The following is a 19,469-nucleotide window of genomic DNA, read 5'->3' on the forward strand; positions in this document are numbered from 1 at the left end:
GTGGGCAGTGGGTTGGAGCTGGATGGTCCTGAAGGTCCCTTCCAATCCAAACCATTCCATGATTCTCTCAAACCCATGGTGAGCCAAGAAGGCACCTTCTCCCGGCCTCGGGACAGGCACCCCCAGCCTCTGGTGGAGCCTCTGCACCAGGGTGAGGGTCCTGGAGTCACAGGCTTCACCTGAAGGCCACTCAGAGCAACAGATAAACTCATCCCGTGGGAATCAGCCCATCTCTCTCATCCCACCCACCATCAGATGTCCACCACGAAGACATCACCCCTCAGCAAGTCTCCCCAGGCTCTTTTCCCGAGCCCCTGCCTGATTTGGGAAGAGATGATGGAGCCCTTGGAAAGGGACACCGGGCAGGGCTGCCAATTCCTGCAGGACAGGCTGGTGAGAGCCCTGCACACCTGGGAGGGAGCAGGATAAGCGCTCCTTGCTCCCTGAGGGTTCCTCCCTCCAGGCTGCTTCTCTGAACCCACGCGGAGCCACCGCCTGCACGGGCAGCTTTCCCAAAAGCCCCAAATATTTTGGGCTCAGCGGGTTTGTTTGGTGGTTGTTTGGGAGCAGATGGACAGTGGCACCATTTCCACGAGCTGAGCATCTCCCTTCACACGTAACACACTGCAGCAGATGCTGAACAGCTGCTCCCAGCACCTCCATCCCGTTACCAGCACGAATCCCGAGGAACACAGGGAGGCAGAACGACTCCCAAACTTATGCAAAAAAAAAACCCACCCAACCTGGAGACGACTCTGCCATGTAATTACCGTGGTGTTAAACACCGTTACATAATGACTGCAGATTCCAGGTCAGATACTCCATACGTCACGGAAGCATGGAGTGTTTTGACATTTATGGGAATACTTCTTTTATTTTTAGTTGGGTTGGTTGCCATGGCAGCGAGGAGAAATCTGCGCCGGGCTCAGCTATACGTTAGATCTGAGCCTCCCACCTGGTACATCCAAAAAAGTTTCCCCCAAAAGTTGTCAGCCAGAAGCTGCGAAGGGTGGAAGGAGGCTTGACAAGAAAATAGCCCAGTGCCATAATTTAATGGGGAAACTGTTCCTGAAGGCCCTCTCTAATGCCTGGCTGAGTGCAGGTACTAATCAACAGATCGGGTTTTGTTATTATATTTAGATACAATTTAGATCAGATATAGATTTTAGGTTTTAAAACTTGTAATTCTAGAATTTAGATTCATTTAGGTACAGGCAGTACTGCAGAGGCTGGTAGAGGTTGAACAGGTTTAGATCATGATGAATGAGCCACATTCTGCTCAGAGGATGCAGAAATTGTCTGAAAATGGGAATATCACAGAATCCTGGAATGGTTCGTGTTGAAAGGGACCTTAACGGGTCGTTCCACCCCCTGCCATGGGCAGGGACACCTTCCACTATCCCAGGTTGCTTTGAACCCCATCCAGCTGGCCTTGAACACTTCCAGGGATGGTTAAACAAGCCTTGAGTTGTTTGTGAAGCCAATAAATTTCGATCCAAGTTTCCTTTTCAACGCTGAAGACACGGGGAACGTCACCCCTCCAGCACATCTCAAATGTTCCCAGCTGAGTCTTCGGGCAGCAGGGAAAGGAGGATGGAGACAAACCCAGCTTGTGGGAGGAAGGACAGATTTTTCTGGTGGGCTGAGTTTAATATTGCTGCTCTCTGGGATGAGTCACAGGCTGGAGAAGTGGGGCATTAATCTCGGGGGAGATGAGTAAGTGGGCAGGACGGTCAAAGGAGCGTCACAATTTATATCTTCCCGTGTGTTACCAGCGGTTCCTGCTCTCTCTGTCGATTAAAATCAGAAATTTGCCACTACTCCCCCAAGTTTTAAAAAAAAATTAAAAAACCACCCAATTTAAAAATAAATGATGTCACCTTTGCAAGCAAGCAGCAAATTTAGATTTACAGATTTTTCAAAACATCTCTGAGGCATCATTTGGCTTCTCCCTCCTGCAGCAGTCAGACATCCCCGGGGGCCTGGCGCCTCGCCAGCCTGGCAGTTCCTTCATGGAGCAACTTTGCCATCTTATTTCCAGGAGTGACTTCCAGAAGAAGTTATTTTGGGAGCTGACAGAGGAGCATTCCACCCCCCCTACCCCTCCCCACCGATGCCCATGGTTATGGCTGGAATTCCTGCTGGAAAGTCCTCAGAGCAGAGCAATTCTTCAGCATTTGGGGGTTTATCCTCACACTGTGCTGCTGCTTAACTGCTGATTTAACAAGGAAAATGTGTGCTCAGCAATTGTAATTGAAGTCTGTTAGAGGCAAAAAAAAATTCGTTAAATATTTAAATGGGTTACACAGTTAATGTTCTCGTTAGTGCTTCTCACTAATGGGCCTCCCCACTGCCAGCAGCAACAGCAGCCTTGGCCACCTCCACAGGTTCTTCAGAGGGTTGGTTTAAGGAGTTTAAGGATCCAGAGGGTTGTTTAACACCCACTCTGTGTGGGTGGCAGTGAATAACTGCCCTGGTGAGGTGGGTACACAGGTCTGGAGATGTTGCTCATCAGCCAAACGGGTGTCATTGTTTGGGGAGCAGATCACTGAGTCACAGAGTGGTTTGGGTTGGAAGGGATCATTAGAAGCCATTTAGTCCCATGGCAGGGACACCTTCCACTAGCCCAGGTTGCTTCAAGCCCTGGCCAGCCTGGCCTTGGACACTTCCAGGGGCAGCCACAGCTTCTCTGGGCAACCTGTGCCAGGGCCTGCCCACCCTCAAAGACAACAATACCTTCCCAATATCCCATCTATCCCTGCCCTCTGGCAGTGGGAAGCCATTCCCTGTGTCCTATCCCTCCATCCCTTGTCCCCAGTCCCTCTCCAGCTCTCCTGGAGCCCCTTCAGGCACTGCAAGGAGCTCTCAGGTCTCCCTGGAGCCTTCTTTTCTCCAGGTGAACATTCCCAGCTCTCCCAGCCTGGCTCCAGAGCAGAGGGGCTCCAGCCCTTGGAGCATCCCTGTGGCCTCCTCTGGACTCGCTCCATCAGCTCCACCTCCTTCCTGTGCTGGGCATCTTTGCCTGCCTTCTACACAACAGGAAAAATTCTAACTCTGAGTGTTTTGCCATTGAGAAGCTCTCCTCTAATTCCATAACCCATCTAACTACAGGAAACCTCACCACTATCCCAGGAATATGCAATTCCCTGCCAGAAGTGAGGCAGCAGAACTGGCAGCAGCCTTTACCTGCAGCAGGCTCTGAGTGGTGGGAAGGAACCTTTCCTGGACAAAGGTAAATTGATTCTGGAGAACTGGGCATCCAAATGGTCAGAAACCTGAAGGTTTGGCTACAGGCACAAAGTATTTCCTGGATCCCTCATGTTGGGGACAGTGAGGTAAAATAGGCAAAGATGCCACCTGGGTTGATCATCCACAACAATTTGGCGTTTTCCCCTTGCAAAGAGGAGACCTCAGAAACAAATGGGAAGGGCTTTCAACCTGCTGAGCTCCTTCATTGCACCTGAAATGGTGCTTGGAGCAAACAATGCAAGCAGTAAGAAATTGTGCTGGGGAGGGGCCGTTCCTGCTGGAATTCTGGGAGCGCAGGGACCCTGCCAGACATGTCAGCAGCATTCCTGATGAGGGTCTGGGCACCAAAGATGAGAGTGACCTCAGCAGCTGTCCCAGTGCCAGGAGCTGTCCTCAGGAGCAGGATATGCTGTAAACTGTGAATGGCATGAGGGAGGGGAATGGCAGCAGGGATGTGGATTTCAAGGTCACTCACACAGGATTTCTCCTGTCAGCCAAAGGCTCATCCACTCAAGATGATGGAGGAGAAGGAGGAGCAGGGTGTATTGGCTGGTGACGGGATGAGTTATGAGCTGCCAATGCCTTGAAGATATAAAAGACATAAAAAGACAACTTTAACCTCTGGCTGCATGCACTGAGGTGTTCCCAGCAGACACAGGGAGACAGGAGTGTTCCTGTACAGTGGGTTGTACAGGAGCACCAGAGGCCCTCTGTGGCTGACAGGGCACCATGTGTGGCACCTCCAGGCACGAGGGGAAACACATTTCCAGAGCCTGAAGCAGGTTTCCCACATGGCAGTGGAGGATCTGCTTCCATCAGACAGCTGAAGCCTCTCCAGTGGCATGGGGACACCTCTGGGAAAACCCTGGGGATCCCCAGCCGTGTGCCAGCCCCTCCTCTCAGGAGCCCTGAGCCCTTGTCCACACTCTAATTTATCACTTGGAGGTGTGGGATGAATAAAGAGACAGCAGAGCTTGTTGTCTTGGCACATTCCTCTTTTATTTATTAGCTCTAGCCCAGCTCAGGGCCTCATAAATCAACCCAAACTCACTCTCCTGGCTCTCCAACACCTGAACAACCCCCTGTCCATCTGTCCACTCCCCCTTTCCTCTTGAAATCCCAGCCTGGCCCTGAGTGCCCTGTGCTGGGGAGCAAGACAATCTGTCACCTTCCCAAACCCTGCCAGCCACACACCTGTGGGAAGATCCCATCAGGCTTCCCGTGGATAAGAGATTGATCCATCACAGCGATGACGCTGGAAGATTAATTAGCGGCAGGCAGCCTTCAGCTTCGTGTCCCACTGCTCCTCCCTCCGGCCTGCAACACGAATCCTATTGATTTTCCCTTCCTAATGTCCTGCAATCCCTTTGCTGGTGGGGATCCCAGCAGGAGACCTTGGAGCAGCCTCGTTGTTTGCACGTCCACCTGCAAACACAAATGGAAAGCCGGGGAGGTTTCAGAACTCGCTGTTGCTCAAAGCAAGGAAAAGTGCAGGTTGTTTGTCATCAAAGTAATAAGAACAACATGAAAATACTTGTTGAAATGGAAAAAAATAGCCCCTGACTCCCAAGCAAGATTCCTAAGGGAAAAAACACCAAGTTTTTTACTGTGAGGGTGGGCAGGCCCTGGCACAGGTTGCCCAGAGAAGCTGTGGCTGCCCCTGGATCCCTGGAAGTGTCCAAGACCAGCCTGGAAGAACCTGGGCTAGTGGATGGTTTCCCTGCCCACGGCAGGGGGGTTGGAATGAGATGGTCTTTAATGTTCCTTCCAACCCAAAACAATCCATGATTCTATGATTCCATGATATATGGAGGCTGGCAGGGCATGGAGGAGATGGCCACGAGCAGGTGACTGATGTCATCATTATTACAGTTCACCAAGAGGATCCAAGAGCACTTCCAGAGTCTCCATGACTTTGATCTATCTCAGCCCCACAATGTCTTTCCCATCCCCCTGGAGCAGAGGGTGGATGTAACAGAAATGGGGATGTAACATTCCCACAGCAGGATACAGAGCAGGAAATTCAGGAAGAATTTCTTCAAGGAAAGGCTTGTCAGTCATTGGAAGGGGTTGCCCAGTTTGGTGGTGGAGTCCCCATCTCTGGAGGTGTCCAAGGAATGACTGGACTTGGTACTCAGTCTGGGTGGCAAGGTGAGGATCAGTCAAAGGTTGGACTCAGGGACATTGGAGACCTTTTCCAAGGTAAATGATTCCCTGATTCTGTGTAAAGGTGAAGCTCCTGGCAAGAACCACACGAGAAAAGCAGGAGCCGGTTACTACAAGATGACTTCTCCATCCTTTTAACTCGGAATCGCCGATCGCAGCGACATCAGACAAATGAATTGAAGTTGGGACAAGTAATTAGTGCAGGTTCAGAGCTCTCAGGGCACTGACAAGTGTGACAGCTGTAAATAAAACACAGCCAGAGCACGGGAATGCTCCCTGGGAGAACAGGGAAGGCACAAACTGCAGTGCCAAGGAGAAAATAGCTGAGCGTTTATGACCAAGTGTTGCTTCCAAACGTGCTGGCTACGTTCCTGTTCCTCTCTGTAGGGCTTTTTCCTTTCTCTGCCTGTTTCCATGATCAGCAGGATCTCTCCAGCAATCCTAGACCCTGCCAGGGTGAAAAATGGCCACGGGAAACGAGAGGCAAACAAGAAAGGATGGTTTTGCTTCAGCAAAAGGGCAGCTCGAGGAATGAGAGCAGGGGAAGAAAAAGGACCAGCTCTGAGTAGACACCAAAAGGAAGCAAATGAGGAAGGCACAGCAGAGTCCAGGGAAGCCACGGTGGATACGGAGCCAGCAGGAGCCTGAGGAAGCAGAGAGGGAAGAACAAAGCACAGAGAAGAAGAGAGAAGCACTCGGAAGGCCCTTTTCTCCTCATCACTTGTCCTTCCTTATCAGGCTGAGGAATGGTGGTGCCTTCCCTGTGCAGCTCAGCTCGTGGGCTTCTCCATCTGAATACCAATGTGGGGAGCTTGGAATTGCACCTGCCCCCTGGATCCCAGGAACTGTGTGGACCCACGGAGCCCCTGAGCATGTCTCATCCAAGCAGGGGACACACAGCCCCAGGGTGTCCCCCAGCACTCCTGCCATCTCCCCACCACGGGAACGGGGGCACCCAAGGGTGGTGGCAAGTGGTGGCTTGATTTCTGGGATAGCGGGATCCAAACCAGTTCCCTGCACTCTGGGGAACGTCAGGACATTTCCAGTGCCAAGCAGGTCACTGCCTCTCCTGGGTGCATCCAGTCCTCACCCTCTCAAGAGTCCTGGGGAGTCGCTGTGAAGCTGCCTCAGTTTCCCCAGCTCTGCCACCTGTCCCCCTGTGTCACCTCCTGGTTTAGCACTGAGCACCAGGATCCTGAAGCCAGTATCCCTGCATCCTTAGGAACTGCCACGAGAGGTGGCAAAGGGCCATCTTTTCCTTTGGGCCAGGGCCCCACACAGGATCCTGATCGCCCATACGGGATCAGGAGCTGAACTTCTGCCCCTCGCTGCCCCCACGGTGGCTTTGCAGAGACTCTGCAGCCTCCCAGAGCTCCAAACTCCAGCCCCAGGCTGGATTCTCTGCCTCCAAACTCCCACACTTCTCAGGTCATGGTTCCTCTCCCAAGAGAAGTCATAGAATGGTTTGGGTTGGAAAGGAACATTAAAGACCACCTCATTCCAACCCCCTGCCATGGGCAAGGACACCTTCCACTAGCCCAGGTTGCTCCAAGCCCCATCCAACCTGGCCTTGGACACTTCCAGGGATCCAGGGGCAGCCACAGCTTCTCTGGGCAACCTGTGCCAGGGCCTCCCCACCCTCACAGACAATTCCTTCCCCATATCCCATCTAACCCTGCCCTCTGGCAGTGGGAAGCCATTCCCTGTGTCCTGTCTCTCCATGCCTTGTCCCCAGTCCCTCTCCAGCTCTCCTGGAGCCCCTTTAGGCCCTGCAAGGGGCTCTCAGGTCTCCCTGGAGCCTTCTCTTCTCCAGGCGAACCCCCCCAGTTCTCCCAGCCTGGCTCCAGAGCAGAGGGGCTCCAGTGCTCATCAGAGCATCTCTGTGGCTTCCTCTGGACCTGCTCCAGCAGCTCCACGTCCTTCTGCTGTTGGGGCCCCAGAGCTGGACGCAGTCCAAAGCCACCGTTCTGGGAGGCACAGAGCATCTGTGCCAACGGGCAGCCCCGAATGTGTGCAGAGAGAGAGGGATGTGACAGATAACACAGAGGCATTCCAAGCAATCTCATTTTTCCATTGGCTGAGCAGGACCCGCGCTTCCACCGTGCCCGTTGCCAGGGGATTTTGGAGACCTCAGTCGACCTTCAGAGCGAGCGGAGCCACAGGGAGCCCCCGGGGCCCCATTCCCGCTCGTCCAGTGGCGGAGCGCGTCCCCACGGGGGCGTCCCAGGCTCAGGCACCGCGCCCCGCTCCCCACGCGGGGCATCCCCGCAATCCCAGCGCTGCGATCCATGGAAAAGCCGCAGGATCACCGAGCGCGGTGCAATCCACCACACGCGCGCGGCCGTTCCCATAATCACCGCTTACAGCCCCGCGACCCCAAGCCCTCAGCGGACCCCGTGCCACCAGCGCTCCCGAAGCGCCTCTCGCTCCAGAGCGGGAGCCGCGGGAGCGCCGCGCTGTCCCAGGGGCGGGATGCTGCGGGCACCGCGCGCGCTGCCCGCGGCGAGGGCGAGGAACGCGAGGCCGCGGGGCGAGGGAGGCGGCGCCGCGGGGCGAGAAGGCGCAGGGGCGGCTCCCGGGGGCGGTGTGGGGAGCGCGGTGCGGGCGCGGAGCCCCCGCTCAGCCCCTCGCCCCTCACACCGGCCCCGCCGCAGCCCCGCGCGCGGCCCCCGCAGCGCTCGCGGCGGGCCGGGGGCTTGACGGGCGGGCGGCTCGGCCAATGGCGTCGCGCAGCGCTCCCCCCGCGCCGGCGGGCGGGCCAATGGGCGAGGCGCGGGGCGGGGCGAGGCGCGGCGCGCGGCGGCGGGCGGCGGGCGGGCGGCAGTCGGCGCCCCGGCGCGGTGCGGTGCGGGTCGCGCTCCTCGGGGCTCCGCCGCGGCCGCCCGCCCGCCCGCCGCACGCCGCACGCCTTCCGCTCCCCCTATGGAAGAGATGGAAGAGGAGCTGAAATGCCCGGTGTGCGGCTCCTTCTACCGGGAGCCCATCATCCTGCCCTGCTCGCACAACCTGTGCCAGGCGTGCGCCCGCAACATCCTGGTGCAGACGCCGGACTCGGAGTCCCCGCAGAGCCGCCGCGCCTCGGGCTCGGCCGTCTCCGACTATGACTACCTGGACCTGGACAAGATGAGCCTGTACAGCGAGGCGGACAGCGGCTACGGCTCCTACGGGGGGTTCGCCAGCGCTCCCACCACGCCGTGCCAGAAGTCCCCGAACGGGGTGCGGGTGTTCCCTCCGGCCGCCCCGCCGCCCCCCGCCGCGCTGGCGCCGCCGCCGCCGCCGCGCAACGCGTGCCTGACCTGCCCGCAGTGCCACCGCAGCCTGGTGCTGGACGAGCGCGGGCTGCGGGGCTTCCCCCGCAACCGGCTGCTCGAGGGCGTCATCGACCGCTACCAGCAGGGCAGGGCGGCGGCCCTGCGGTGCCAGCTCTGCGAGAAGGCGCCCAAGGAGGCGGCCGTGATGTGCGAGCAGTGCGACGTGTTCTACTGCGACCCGTGCCGCCTGCGGTGCCACCCGCCGCGGGGGCCGCTGGCCAAGCACCGCCTGGTGCCCCCGGCCCAGGGCCGCGTCAGCCGCCGGCTCAGCCCCCGCAAGATCTCCACCTGCACCGACCACGAGCTGGAGAACCACAGCATGTACTGCGTGCAGTGCAAGAGCCCCGTCTGCTACCAGTGCCTGGAGGAGGGCAAGCACTCCAGCCACGAGGTCAAGGCGCTGGGAGCCATGTGGAAGCTCCACAAGGTGAGCCCCGGCCCCGGGGTGCCCTCCCCGCTGTGGGGTGGCACCTGCCCGGCACACCTTGACCCGCACATCAATCACATCTTTCCCAGCACCCCCACCCGCCCCCTCCCACTGCGTTTTCCATCCTTGCCGGAGAGGAGCGTTGCCCTCCCGGCGTGGGGAGGTTGGCATCGTGCACCTGATGCTCCTATGGGTCCCCAAGTCGTGCACCTGATGCTCCTATGGGTCCCCAAGTCGTGCACACGATGCTCTCATGGGTCCCCAAATCACGCCTGGCAGGGCCTGGAGGTGGATCAGGGACATCTGCGCCGCAGAGCCGGGAAAGCAACAGGGAGCGGTGGTTTCGGGAGGAGGGGGTGTGACATCTCTGGCGTGGGGAGCATGTGGGGAGGTGGGAGCTGGGCGCCGTGGGGTGCTGCTGGGGAAGGGGTGCCACCTCCTCCGGCACAGGGAGGAGGAGGGATGGCAACGCGGTAGCGGAGCCTCTCATGGAATACTGATCAGCTCCCGGGAGCGTACTCGCTCCCACACACGTCCACGCTGGACGAGAGCATCCCAGCGCTTCAGGCGGGGATGTGCCATCATCACCTCCAGCTCAGCTCCGTCCACCCCGCTGCCTCCCTCCCTCCTCCAGTGACCGAAGGAACTGGGGCAGAAGTGACTGGGACACGGGCGGACAGGGCACAAGGGGATGGGCGTCACTCCTTGGATGAACATTGGGATAATTGGCCCCCGCTCCGGCGAATCCGAGCGGGCAGGAGCAGGTGGGGCGACCTGGGGAGCGGTGGAGGGGGGCGTGACCTGCCTGGTGGAAGGGACTCGGCTGGATTGCTTTCCAGGAACGTCTCAGGCACGCTTTGGAAGCACCCGTTCCGTGGAGGATGCGGGTGGCCGGGCTGCAGCTCCGCACCCCGAACTGGGTCAGTGGGTGCACGCAGGGACAAGCTGTCGCTTGTCACGGTGCCCCAAAAAGGGTAACACGTTATGTTGTTGTGGGAGGAAGGGTTCGGTGGTGCCTGAAGCTGCTGGAAGGATCTTTTCCTGACCCTTTTTTTGCTGGGAGCAGGAGCTCTTCCTCCCTGGCTTCCCAGTGCTCCAGCAGAGGTGAGGCTCTTGTGGCAGAGCAGTTTTGGTGCCCTTGCCCTTGTCCTCGTGCACAGGGTGCAGTCAGGGATCCCAAAGCCAGCGGGAACACCGTGGCACAGGTGACTGCTGACCTGAGGAGCCCCCCAGGAGCCTGGGGGCTCTGAAGGAGGGTGGCACAGGATGGAGCCAGGCTCTTCTCCGTGGTGCCAAAAATAGAACAAGAGGCAACAGGTGGAGACAGAAAAACAGGGAATTCCACCTGAACATAAGGAAGAACTTTCCTATTCAGGCCAGGCTGGACCGGGCTTGGAGCAACCTGGTCTAGTGGGAGGTGTCCCTGCCCATGGCAGGGGCTTGGAATGAGCTTTGAGGTCCCTTCCAACCCAAACCATTCTGGAATTCGATGATTCTGTGATCCTAATGTGGCTTCCCAGAGAGGCTGTGGAGTCTCCCTCACCAGAGGTACTCCACAGCTGCCTGGGCACAGTCCTGAGTGCCAGGCTCTGGGGAGCCCTGTTTGAACAGGGAGGTTGGATCAGATGATCCCTCCCAGCCTTACCCATTCCATGATTCCGTGCTGGCGTGGCACGAGCTGTTGGATGCTGTGAGCATCACATTCCTCTTGCCTGTTACGAAACCCAGTGAGTGCTCGCTGTGCAAGAGCAGCCTGTCCTCCACAACCTGGTCCTCCTGGCTCAGCTCTTGGTTGCAGGACGAACCCCTTTGGTCTGTGCTCACAGAGCAGGAGCAGAGCCGGGTCCAGCTGTCAGTGCTGTGCTCCCAAACAAGAGAAATCTTAACAGGCATCAGGCCTTTCCATAAGGTTTTGGCTTCCCCTGCTGTGACTGAGGTGCAGCACTGATAACACACGTGAGCATCTGCACAACTTCATCTGCAAGCACTCAAATATTTCAGTCCTTCTGTTCTTGATTAGGATGGTTTATCCCTCCCTGAAGGCTCGGCCTTTCCTTCAAAATACCTTTTCCCAGGGGAGAGCTGTAGCCACTCAGTATTGCCTTGGTGTAGGTAACAGATGTGGAGCTGTAGCGTTATTTCAGATAATCATTTTCATGCAGTTGATTTCAGATTTTTGGAAATTGCAAAGTGAGGTCTCACCTGCCTCGAGTGAGCTGTGTTTCTGCAGGGGTCTGTGTCTCTTCCCTGGTTTGTGCTTGGTGGGGAGGGAAAAGAGTCTCTTGTGTCAAATACGGTGTTGTGGTATAATTGAAGGAGTGATTTCAGGGCCAGAGCTCACATTGCTCCCTGAGGTGCCATCTTAACAAAATCAAGGGAAGAGGCTGTTGGCCTTGATTTTTGTTATCCAAACTATAAAATCAACGCTGTTGAGCTTCAAGCTTTATCCTGGTTGGGACTGGGCGTTAAGGAACCAAAACACCTGCAGATTTGAGCAGGTGAAACTCATGGACAAGTTTCTGGGTGTTGTTTTTTTTTTGCTGAAAGGGTGTCTGTCCCTTTTTGCCTGATCTTTTCTCCCTGATGAGCAGTGTAATGATTGCCTCCAGCTCCTAGGAAAGGACAGGCTGAACAAATCATGGAATGGTTTGGGTTGGAAGAGACCTTAAAGCCCATCTCATTCCACCCCCTGCCATGGGCAGGGACACCTTCCACTAGCCCAGGTTGCTCCAAGCCCCATCCAACCTGTCCTTGGACACTTCCAGGGATCCAGGGGCAGCCACAGCTTCTCTGGGCAACCTGTGCCAGGGCCTGCCCACCCTCCCAGCCAACAATTCCTTCCTAATCTCCAGTCCAAACCAACCCTCCTTTAGTTAACACCCAGCTCCAGAATTCTCTCCTGCCGTTCCAACACCTCTCCGTGTGAAACCCCGCTTTGGGATCCATCTGTGCTGCTCATTTCTGACCCAAGGAGGGGTTTGTGATTCTCACTGCAGCCTGTGATGACCCGGGAGTGCCTCCACGAGCTGTTGTTCTTGAAAGCAGCAGCGTTCACGCCCCAGTAGGTGATTGCCAAGCCTGGGGCAATCCGTGTTAAGTGCAGCATGCTCGGCTTTGGGATCTGGAGAGCAAAGGGCTTTTCACGGGAACTGCCCCAATTTTCACTTGTGTGGCTCTCACAGATGAGCCTTTCAGAATAATCTGTTGTAATTCAGGGAGATGGACACAGACTGTGAGAAATCCTCTCTCTCTTCCTATCTCCCTTTCAGGAGGGTTGTCGGGAGAGGGGTAAATATCCAGAGGAACGTGGAGGAAAATGGGTTTTTAATCTGAATTGTCCCAGTTTTGCGCAGATATTGCAGCTGTCTGGGTTTTATCCTGGCAAGCTGGAGTGCTGCTTTTGGCATATCAGGAGCAGAAGCACAAGATGGAGCTGAATCATTTATTCTTTGCACATCCGAGTCCCTCTTGCTTTTGCTGGGAAGTGTGTGGTGAGTGCAGGCTCAGCAGCTTGGTGATGTGTTTTTAGAGATGGATGGAAGGATACACGGATGGGTGGGGGTGTGTGTGTTCAAATTCACAGGGCCTGGAAGGGATCTCCAGAGTCTCTCCCATCTCTGACAGCCCCGAAATCCCACCCGTCAGTCGATCGGGCTCTGTCTCAACAACATTTTACCCTTGTTGGTTCACGTGGAAAAGGATTGCCAGAAGTTTGTGGATTCTGGTGGCAGGTTTTAAGCAGGTTTGAAAGATTTTTGGGGTTGGGCAATGGAGAGGCAGTGATGTGGAGCAGTTATTCCTGCCCCTCTCTCGTAGGGTATCCCACTGTTGCCCGTCACTGGTGTATCTGGCTGTGCCCTGCAGAGCCCCTGACACTGCTCACCCCATGGCTGGACACCCTCCCTGGGGTGGGTCATGCCTGCCAGAAGCTCCTTTTGTCTTTGAACCTGGATCTACCTTGTGGGGAAAAAAAAAGCTGAAGAAGTCAGTGGTTCCACGGTGAAGAGTTTCTGCTCCCTTTTGGGGCAGTGGAGCAGAAAGCTCCCCTCTCCTTTGGGTTGGGATCGTGGGATTCTTCCCAGGAGCTCATGGGGGCGTTGCCTCTTCTCTCCACTACCATCCCATTGACATTCCTTTCGCCTTGTGCATCCAGGGAAGGGCAAGGAAGCTGGGGAAGGGTTTAGAGCACAAGTCCTGTAAAGGAGTGTGGTGGAATCCCCAGCCCTGGAGGGGTTTAAAAGCCCTGTGGATGTGGCACTTGGGGACATGGGTCAGTGGTGGCCTTGGCAGTGCTGGGGAGCAGTTGGACTTAGAGATCTTTTCCAGTCTAAACAATTCCATGATTCTACACCAAGGCTCTGGGTTGGGATCTGCCTTGAGAAGCAGGTCAGGCCTGTCCAGTTCCCCTTGTGGCAAAGCAGAAACAGGTCTGGACTTCAAGGGAAGGTCAACAGTGCTCTCCATTATAATTTTCCATGGGATTTAACTGCCTGGGAAGGGACTGCCCAGTCCAAAGACACAAACTGTCCTCAGATTGCAACCCCATGCAGCATCTCTGCAGATTGCAGGAGAGCCCAGCCCTGGGAATTGGCATCCCACCCTGTGTGGAATGAGCTGTGTGGAATCAGTAATGGTGGTCAGTAATCAGAGATTAATTAGGTCTCATCTAGACCTCAGCTCCCCTCCAGGCTGTCCCTAGCACAGATGGGATGAGGGATGCAGGGCAGGCCCTATTAAATATCAAAAACCCTGTGCACAGCAGGACTTTATTCCAGCAGTTTTGCACATCTAGGGGTGGAAAACCCTGCCAGTGCCTCTCTGTGCCCAGGGAGCAGCGGGCACAGGAGCCAAGTGAGGGGTGAGCAGGCAGGGTTTTTCATCAGCTCACTTGGCCAGGCCCCTGTGTTTGGTGCCAGAGGAGCTTCTGTGGGGAGTCGCTTTCCCGAGGCACCAGGAATGTGCTGCTGTCGGATCCGTGGGAATTCCTGGAGCCCACAGCGCTTGGGGAAGTATCCAGGGAGTTGCTGCATGGCCAAGATCTGTTTGCATTTGCAAAGTGAAATATTTGCTGCTGAAACAGAACCCAGGAGAATCCTTAATGTTTCCCCCTGTCAAGCAATGCTCTTTCCCAAGCTTTGGTGTGAGGGCCTTCCCAAATCCCACTGCCTTTGCTCCATCACCTGCTGCTGAGATGCTTTGAAGTTGGGAAAAGCAGGGAAATGTCAGGGTCTGGAGCAGCAGGAGCAGCTGAGGGAGCTGGGGGGGCTCAGCCTGGAGAAAAGGAGGCTCAGGGGGGACCTTCTGGCTCTGCAATCCCTGACAGGAGGGGGGAGCTGGCTTGGATTGGTCTCTTCTCCCAGGTAACAACAGCCAGGACAAGAGGAAATGGGCTCAAGTTGTGCCAGGAGAGGTTCAGGTTGGATATCAGGAAAAATTTCTTCACCCAAAGGGTTGCCCAGGCCTGGCACAGCTGCCCAGGGCAGCGGTGGAGTCGCCATTCCTGGAGGGATTTCAAAACCGTGTGGATGTGGCACTCGGGGACACGGGTCAGTGGTGGCCTTGGCAGTTGGACTCCATGATTTAAAGGCCTTTTCCAGCCTGAATGATTCTGTGATTCACACCAGCTTGTGTTTGCCCAGGATCTGGAGGTGAGGCTGCCACCTTGTATTAATTTATTTAGAAAAACAGCTTTCTGCCAGGTGGCTCTTTCCTCTGCACTTACTACAGCTAATGGAGGAAGGAGCAAAATCAGATGTCCTCCTAATCAAAGGTAATGTGGTACAGCAAGTTCTGCGAGGTGTTCTTGGAGCCTGTGAAGCAGCTGATGCCAGGAAATGTCCTGTGAGTTATTTGCAGATGGAAATGGGCCCAGAGCCATCTCGGAGCGGGTGTAAATCACTGCAGCTTCATCCATCCCAGTGGGAAGCTTAGAGGAGATATGAGGAAGAAATTCCTCCCTGGGAGGGTGGGCAGGCCCTGGCACAGGTTGCCCAGAGAAGCTGTGGCTGCCCCTGGATCCCTGGAAGTGTTCAAGGCCAGGTTGGACGGGGCTTGGAGCAACCTGGGCTAGTGGAAGGTGTCCCTGCCCATGGCAGGGGTTTGGAAAAATCTGGTCTTTAAGGTCCCTTCCAACCCAAACATTCTGTGGTTCTAAGTCCAAAAATACACGGACCAGACAGGATGATGCTGTTTTGCACCATTTGCCTCAGGCTCTCCAAAGGCTTCAAAGCATCTCAGCATGGAGATTGATCTTTGGTTGGGTCCACCTTCATCCAGAAGGTTCCTGCACTCTGTAAATGTCAACCCTTTTTCAATCACTCCACATCTTTTTTTTTTTTTTTTTTATCTTTTATTGGCCACTTTATGAATGAAGGATCCCACTGGCTCCACATTTCTCACTGCATTTACTGGGGTGCAGGTCAGGAGCACCACAGCTGAAACGAGTAAAAAAATCAGCCCAGGGATTGATTAATTCTTGTGTCTCTTTTGTGGAATTTTCAGCAGGTGTGTCAGCCAGAGATTCCCCCTCTCACCACATCCCTGGCCTGAAAAAACAGAATTAACAATCAGGGCAAACACTGCAGCTGGTGTTAAGTAAATGACTTGAGGGTGAGGAAAAGGCTTTGCTGCTCATTTACCAGGTTTCACAGGATGCACTCAGAGAGCTCACAGTGGTGGAGGATGAATCTTTTTTGGGAGCACGATCTCAGGAGGCTTTGGGGCTGCTCTGCATTGCTTATTCCTGCTCTTCCAAGTAATTCCAAGGCTTTCAGAGGGGAAAATCTGCCTGGTGTCACTTACTGAGTCAGAGAATCCCAGACTGGTTTGGGTTGGAAGGGATCCTTAAAGACCATCCAGTGCCATCCTCTGCCATGGGCAGGGACACCTTCCACTATTCCAGGTTGCTCCAGCCTGGCCTTGGACACTTCCAGGGATTCAGGGGCAGCCACAGCTTCTCTGGGCAACCTGTGCCAGGGCCTGCCCACCCTCACAACTGGGAATTCCTTCCCAATATTTAATTTAAATCTCTCTTCTTTTCTCCACCCACCACAGCCTGTTCACGTATAACCCCGAAATCTTGTTTGGGAGTCTTGTGGTGTGCTTTCTGGATATTCAAGCCAAATATCTTTTGTTCTCTTTCCTGAAGTTGTTTCAAGGAACTTTCATCAGCCCTTGGTGAGCCTCTGTGATTCGCACACGGGCTCATTTAATTCGAAGTGCTTTGGAATTGCATTGCTCTTCCCAGCTGTTATGAGAGGATAATTAAAGAAAAACTCCCCAACTCTCAAAGCTGCTCTTTTGTCAGCCTTGTTCCCTGCTTTGTTCCTGGAATGAGGCTTTTTTTTTTTTCCACAGGGCCCTGGGATGTGTTTTACCTGTTAAATTGGCTTACAAATAAGCCAGTTCATTCCCTGCCCATTCAGATAGTCCTACAGGGATGAACTGGATAAATAGCTATTTAGAGCAAGCTCATAAGCCAGAGAGAGCTGGTGGTATAAATCTCTGGTGACCTTGGCTCAGGTGATGTCCTAGAAGGAGAGGCAGAGGCTGGTGTGGGATTCCTGGGAGGGGTAAAGCTCTCAGGGTGAGTTTTTCAAACCCCCGTGGACCATCCAAGTTGGAAGTGGAAAGAGCAGGGTGGTTGGGTGGGCTGGGACCACCACTGAGGGGTGTCTGGGGTGAATGAGGGTCCTGCCAGGTGGTCCTAGAAAGGAATTAAACTCTTTAATAAAACAGGGGGACATATAGATAGAAATATATAGAAACTCTCCCCCTGTACCAGTGGCACCTCCCTGATTAATGCAGAAAGGACACCAGGGCTGAGAACAGCAGGTCAAAGATTTCAGCTTTCCTGTCCAAGGCAAATTTTGTGTGTGGTCTGAACTGACTCCTGTTTTGCCTTCAGAGCTGGATGCAGCTTTGGGAACAGCCTGGCTGGAAAAGCTCAGCAGAGGTTTGGCTTTTCCTGATAAGGTAGAAAAGAACAAGATCAAATTAATGTTGAAATTTTCTTGAGCCAGCACGAGGGAGAGAGGTCCCTGACTGTGAGGGGCGATGCCAACCTCAAACACGGTGGGCACAGCATGGATTAGGTTTTGGGTCACGTTTTTGCATTTAATTAGCCATTAAATTCCCTGGGTTGCAGAAACACGGGGGTGTTAATAGGGGCACACTCAGTTTGTAGCAGCAGAAATTGCTCTGGGAGCAATGTAGGGGTCGAGGGATTTCCCATCAGCGTTAATTACCCTTTCCTCTTTACTAACCTAATATGAGTTGATGGATTTTGGGGAAAGGAAAAAAAAAAAGGATGGGAATTGGCTGTTAATAAGGCCTGCATGGAGAATGCCTGGAGTGCCGTGGGCTGGAGCCACAGTTGCCTTTCCCAAGAGGAGGAGGAGGAGGTCGGATCCACAGCTGGGGTGGGGGAACACGGCTCCGTGGAAGCAGATGCAGCAGCACTGAGCCACTGGAGTGGAAGATCAGCTTTGCAGCTTCAGATCAATGCCTCGTGTGCAGATCCCAGCCTGGGGCTGCTGCTTCCAGCCTGGAGAGGGGGTGTAAAGCCTCAACACCTGGGAAATGTCGCTTAAACTGTTTGCACAAACCCTGAGAGCATCTTTCAACCAGGGGTTCCTTTTTTTTTTCCTTTTTGGGCGTTGGACCCTTCCATTTAATTCCATCCTTTTTCCCTTGCTCCTGGCTGGCCCTTGTGGATTTGCACAGTCGGTTCCCTTCTCTTGTCATGGTGCCCTGCAGCAGGATTGTTCTGTTGTGTGAATTAATGTTCTTTTACGGCTTTACTTCATGCTCCAGGGTGCAGAATGCATCCATAGCATCACTCCTCTGCTTTCCACCTGCAGCATCTTGAGGTTTTCCCCGGTGAAGTCCCTCTGTTTTCCTGGACAACCAGTGCCCCTTGATTCCAGATGTGTTAATTCCCTGATTCTGTTAACGCCACCATTTTTCTTCTCCCTGCTTTTTACCTCTTGACCTTTGCAGGCTGTAGGCAATGGAAGGAACTGCTGTTCCTGCCCCATCCCTGGAAGTGTTCCAGGCCAGGTTGGATGGGGCTTGGAGCAACCTGGGCTAGTGGAAGTGTGGAAGGGCTAGGGGGTGGAACAAAACTGTTTTGAAGGTCCCTTCCCACCCAAACCATTCTGGGATTCTGGGATTCCTGGCTCAGCACTTGGTGCACTGACTGGCCAGGGTCTCTGATCCTTTGTGAGCTGGAGGCTTTGCTGTGCCAGAGGGATTTCTGCTTGGGAAGGACCTTTCTATCTGTAGAGGTTTGACTCCAGTGTGCCATCCCTTCCCAAAAAGGTTTCTCTGATTCTGCCCTGTGGTCTCTCTGTTGGAGGATGTAAAGCTGAGAGAAGGGAGGGGGTTGTGTCAAGCTTGGAAATGGATTATTTCTAACAAGGCACATTATTGATTTCCAGATGAAGACATATTGCTCTGGGGTCAGAGCCTCTGTTCCCTTCCTCCCCTTTCTGGCAGGGCTGAGCTGTGTTACCCAAAACAGCCAGTGATCCAGCCTGGAGCAGGGGAGGAGTGGGAGGATGCTGGCAGGTGCAGTCCTGGCTGTTTTTACTTCACTGAGGGAGGGAGCTGTGGCAACACTTCCCTAAGGATGCTGGAAAAGGAAGGGGGGTGGGGTGGGCTGGAGATCAGTTCTCCCCGCCAAGGCTTTGCCTCGTTCTCCTGAGCAAATAATTGCACAACCTCCCTCTCCAGCCTCTCCCTGCCTCCAGCTGCCCTGGCTGGTGCAAAGCTGCCTCTTGGGAATGTGTGTCTAGCACAGCTCCCTTCCTCCAGCCCAGCAACCCCCTCGTGGCGTGATGTGAATTCCTAAGGGAGCACGTGGAGATGCTCCGGGCACTTCCAACAGGGCGGAGGTGTCAGGGCTGGGTGAAATCCCATCAGGGACATAATGAGAGCATCAGCCTCGCTGGGAAAGCACTGCCATACTTGCCCAGCCTTCATATTGAAGTCACAGAGATTTCAGGGCGCGACTTAAATGCTTTCAGGGGTTTGGGGATGTCTGGGATGGTAAATTGGTGAGAGCCCTCCGTGTGCGAGCAGGGTCGGATTAACGGCGTCGTCCCTTGGCTCCGTGACAGATGCCGCTGTTTCCTGGGAACACAGCGCTCTTTCTTTGGCAGGGTGCAAGGCAGAAGTGTAAAACAAGCTTTGACTTTCATGGCAAACCCACTGAAGCCTTAGCCCTGCTGTCTGAGGGAGCAGTCAGAGTTCCTCTGATTGTCCCGACACGCATTTCCTCGGTGTTCCTTTGTAGTTCCGCCGACTCCCTCTTT

General features: G+C 54.8%; 1 protein-coding gene across 3 annotated transcripts in view; it reads left to right on the top strand.

The window, feature by feature from the left end:
* The first annotated feature begins 8,288 nt into the window (after window positions 1–8,288).
* Window positions 8,289–19,469, top strand: part of TRIM9 (tripartite motif containing 9) — a 58,405-nt gene continuing 47,224 nt past the window's right edge. For 2 of the 3 annotated variants that reach the window (XM_050336115.1, XM_050336116.1), the window contains exon 1: window positions 8,292–9,153. In XM_050336115.1, the coding sequence (XP_050192072.1) occupies window positions 8,338–9,153 (816 nt within the window). In that variant the 5' untranslated portion in view covers window positions 8,292–8,337. Of the gene's footprint in view, window positions 9,154–19,469 lie in introns of all 3 variants that reach the window. The other variant, XM_050336117.1, reaches the window with a different exon arrangement.

Source organism: Myiozetetes cayanensis, unplaced genomic scaffold (genome assembly GCF_022539395.1).
Source record: "Myiozetetes cayanensis isolate MyiCay16 unplaced genomic scaffold, myiCay2020 scf6-25, whole genome shotgun sequence".
NCBI lineage: Eukaryota > Metazoa > Chordata > Aves > Passeriformes > Tyrannidae > Myiozetetes > Myiozetetes cayanensis.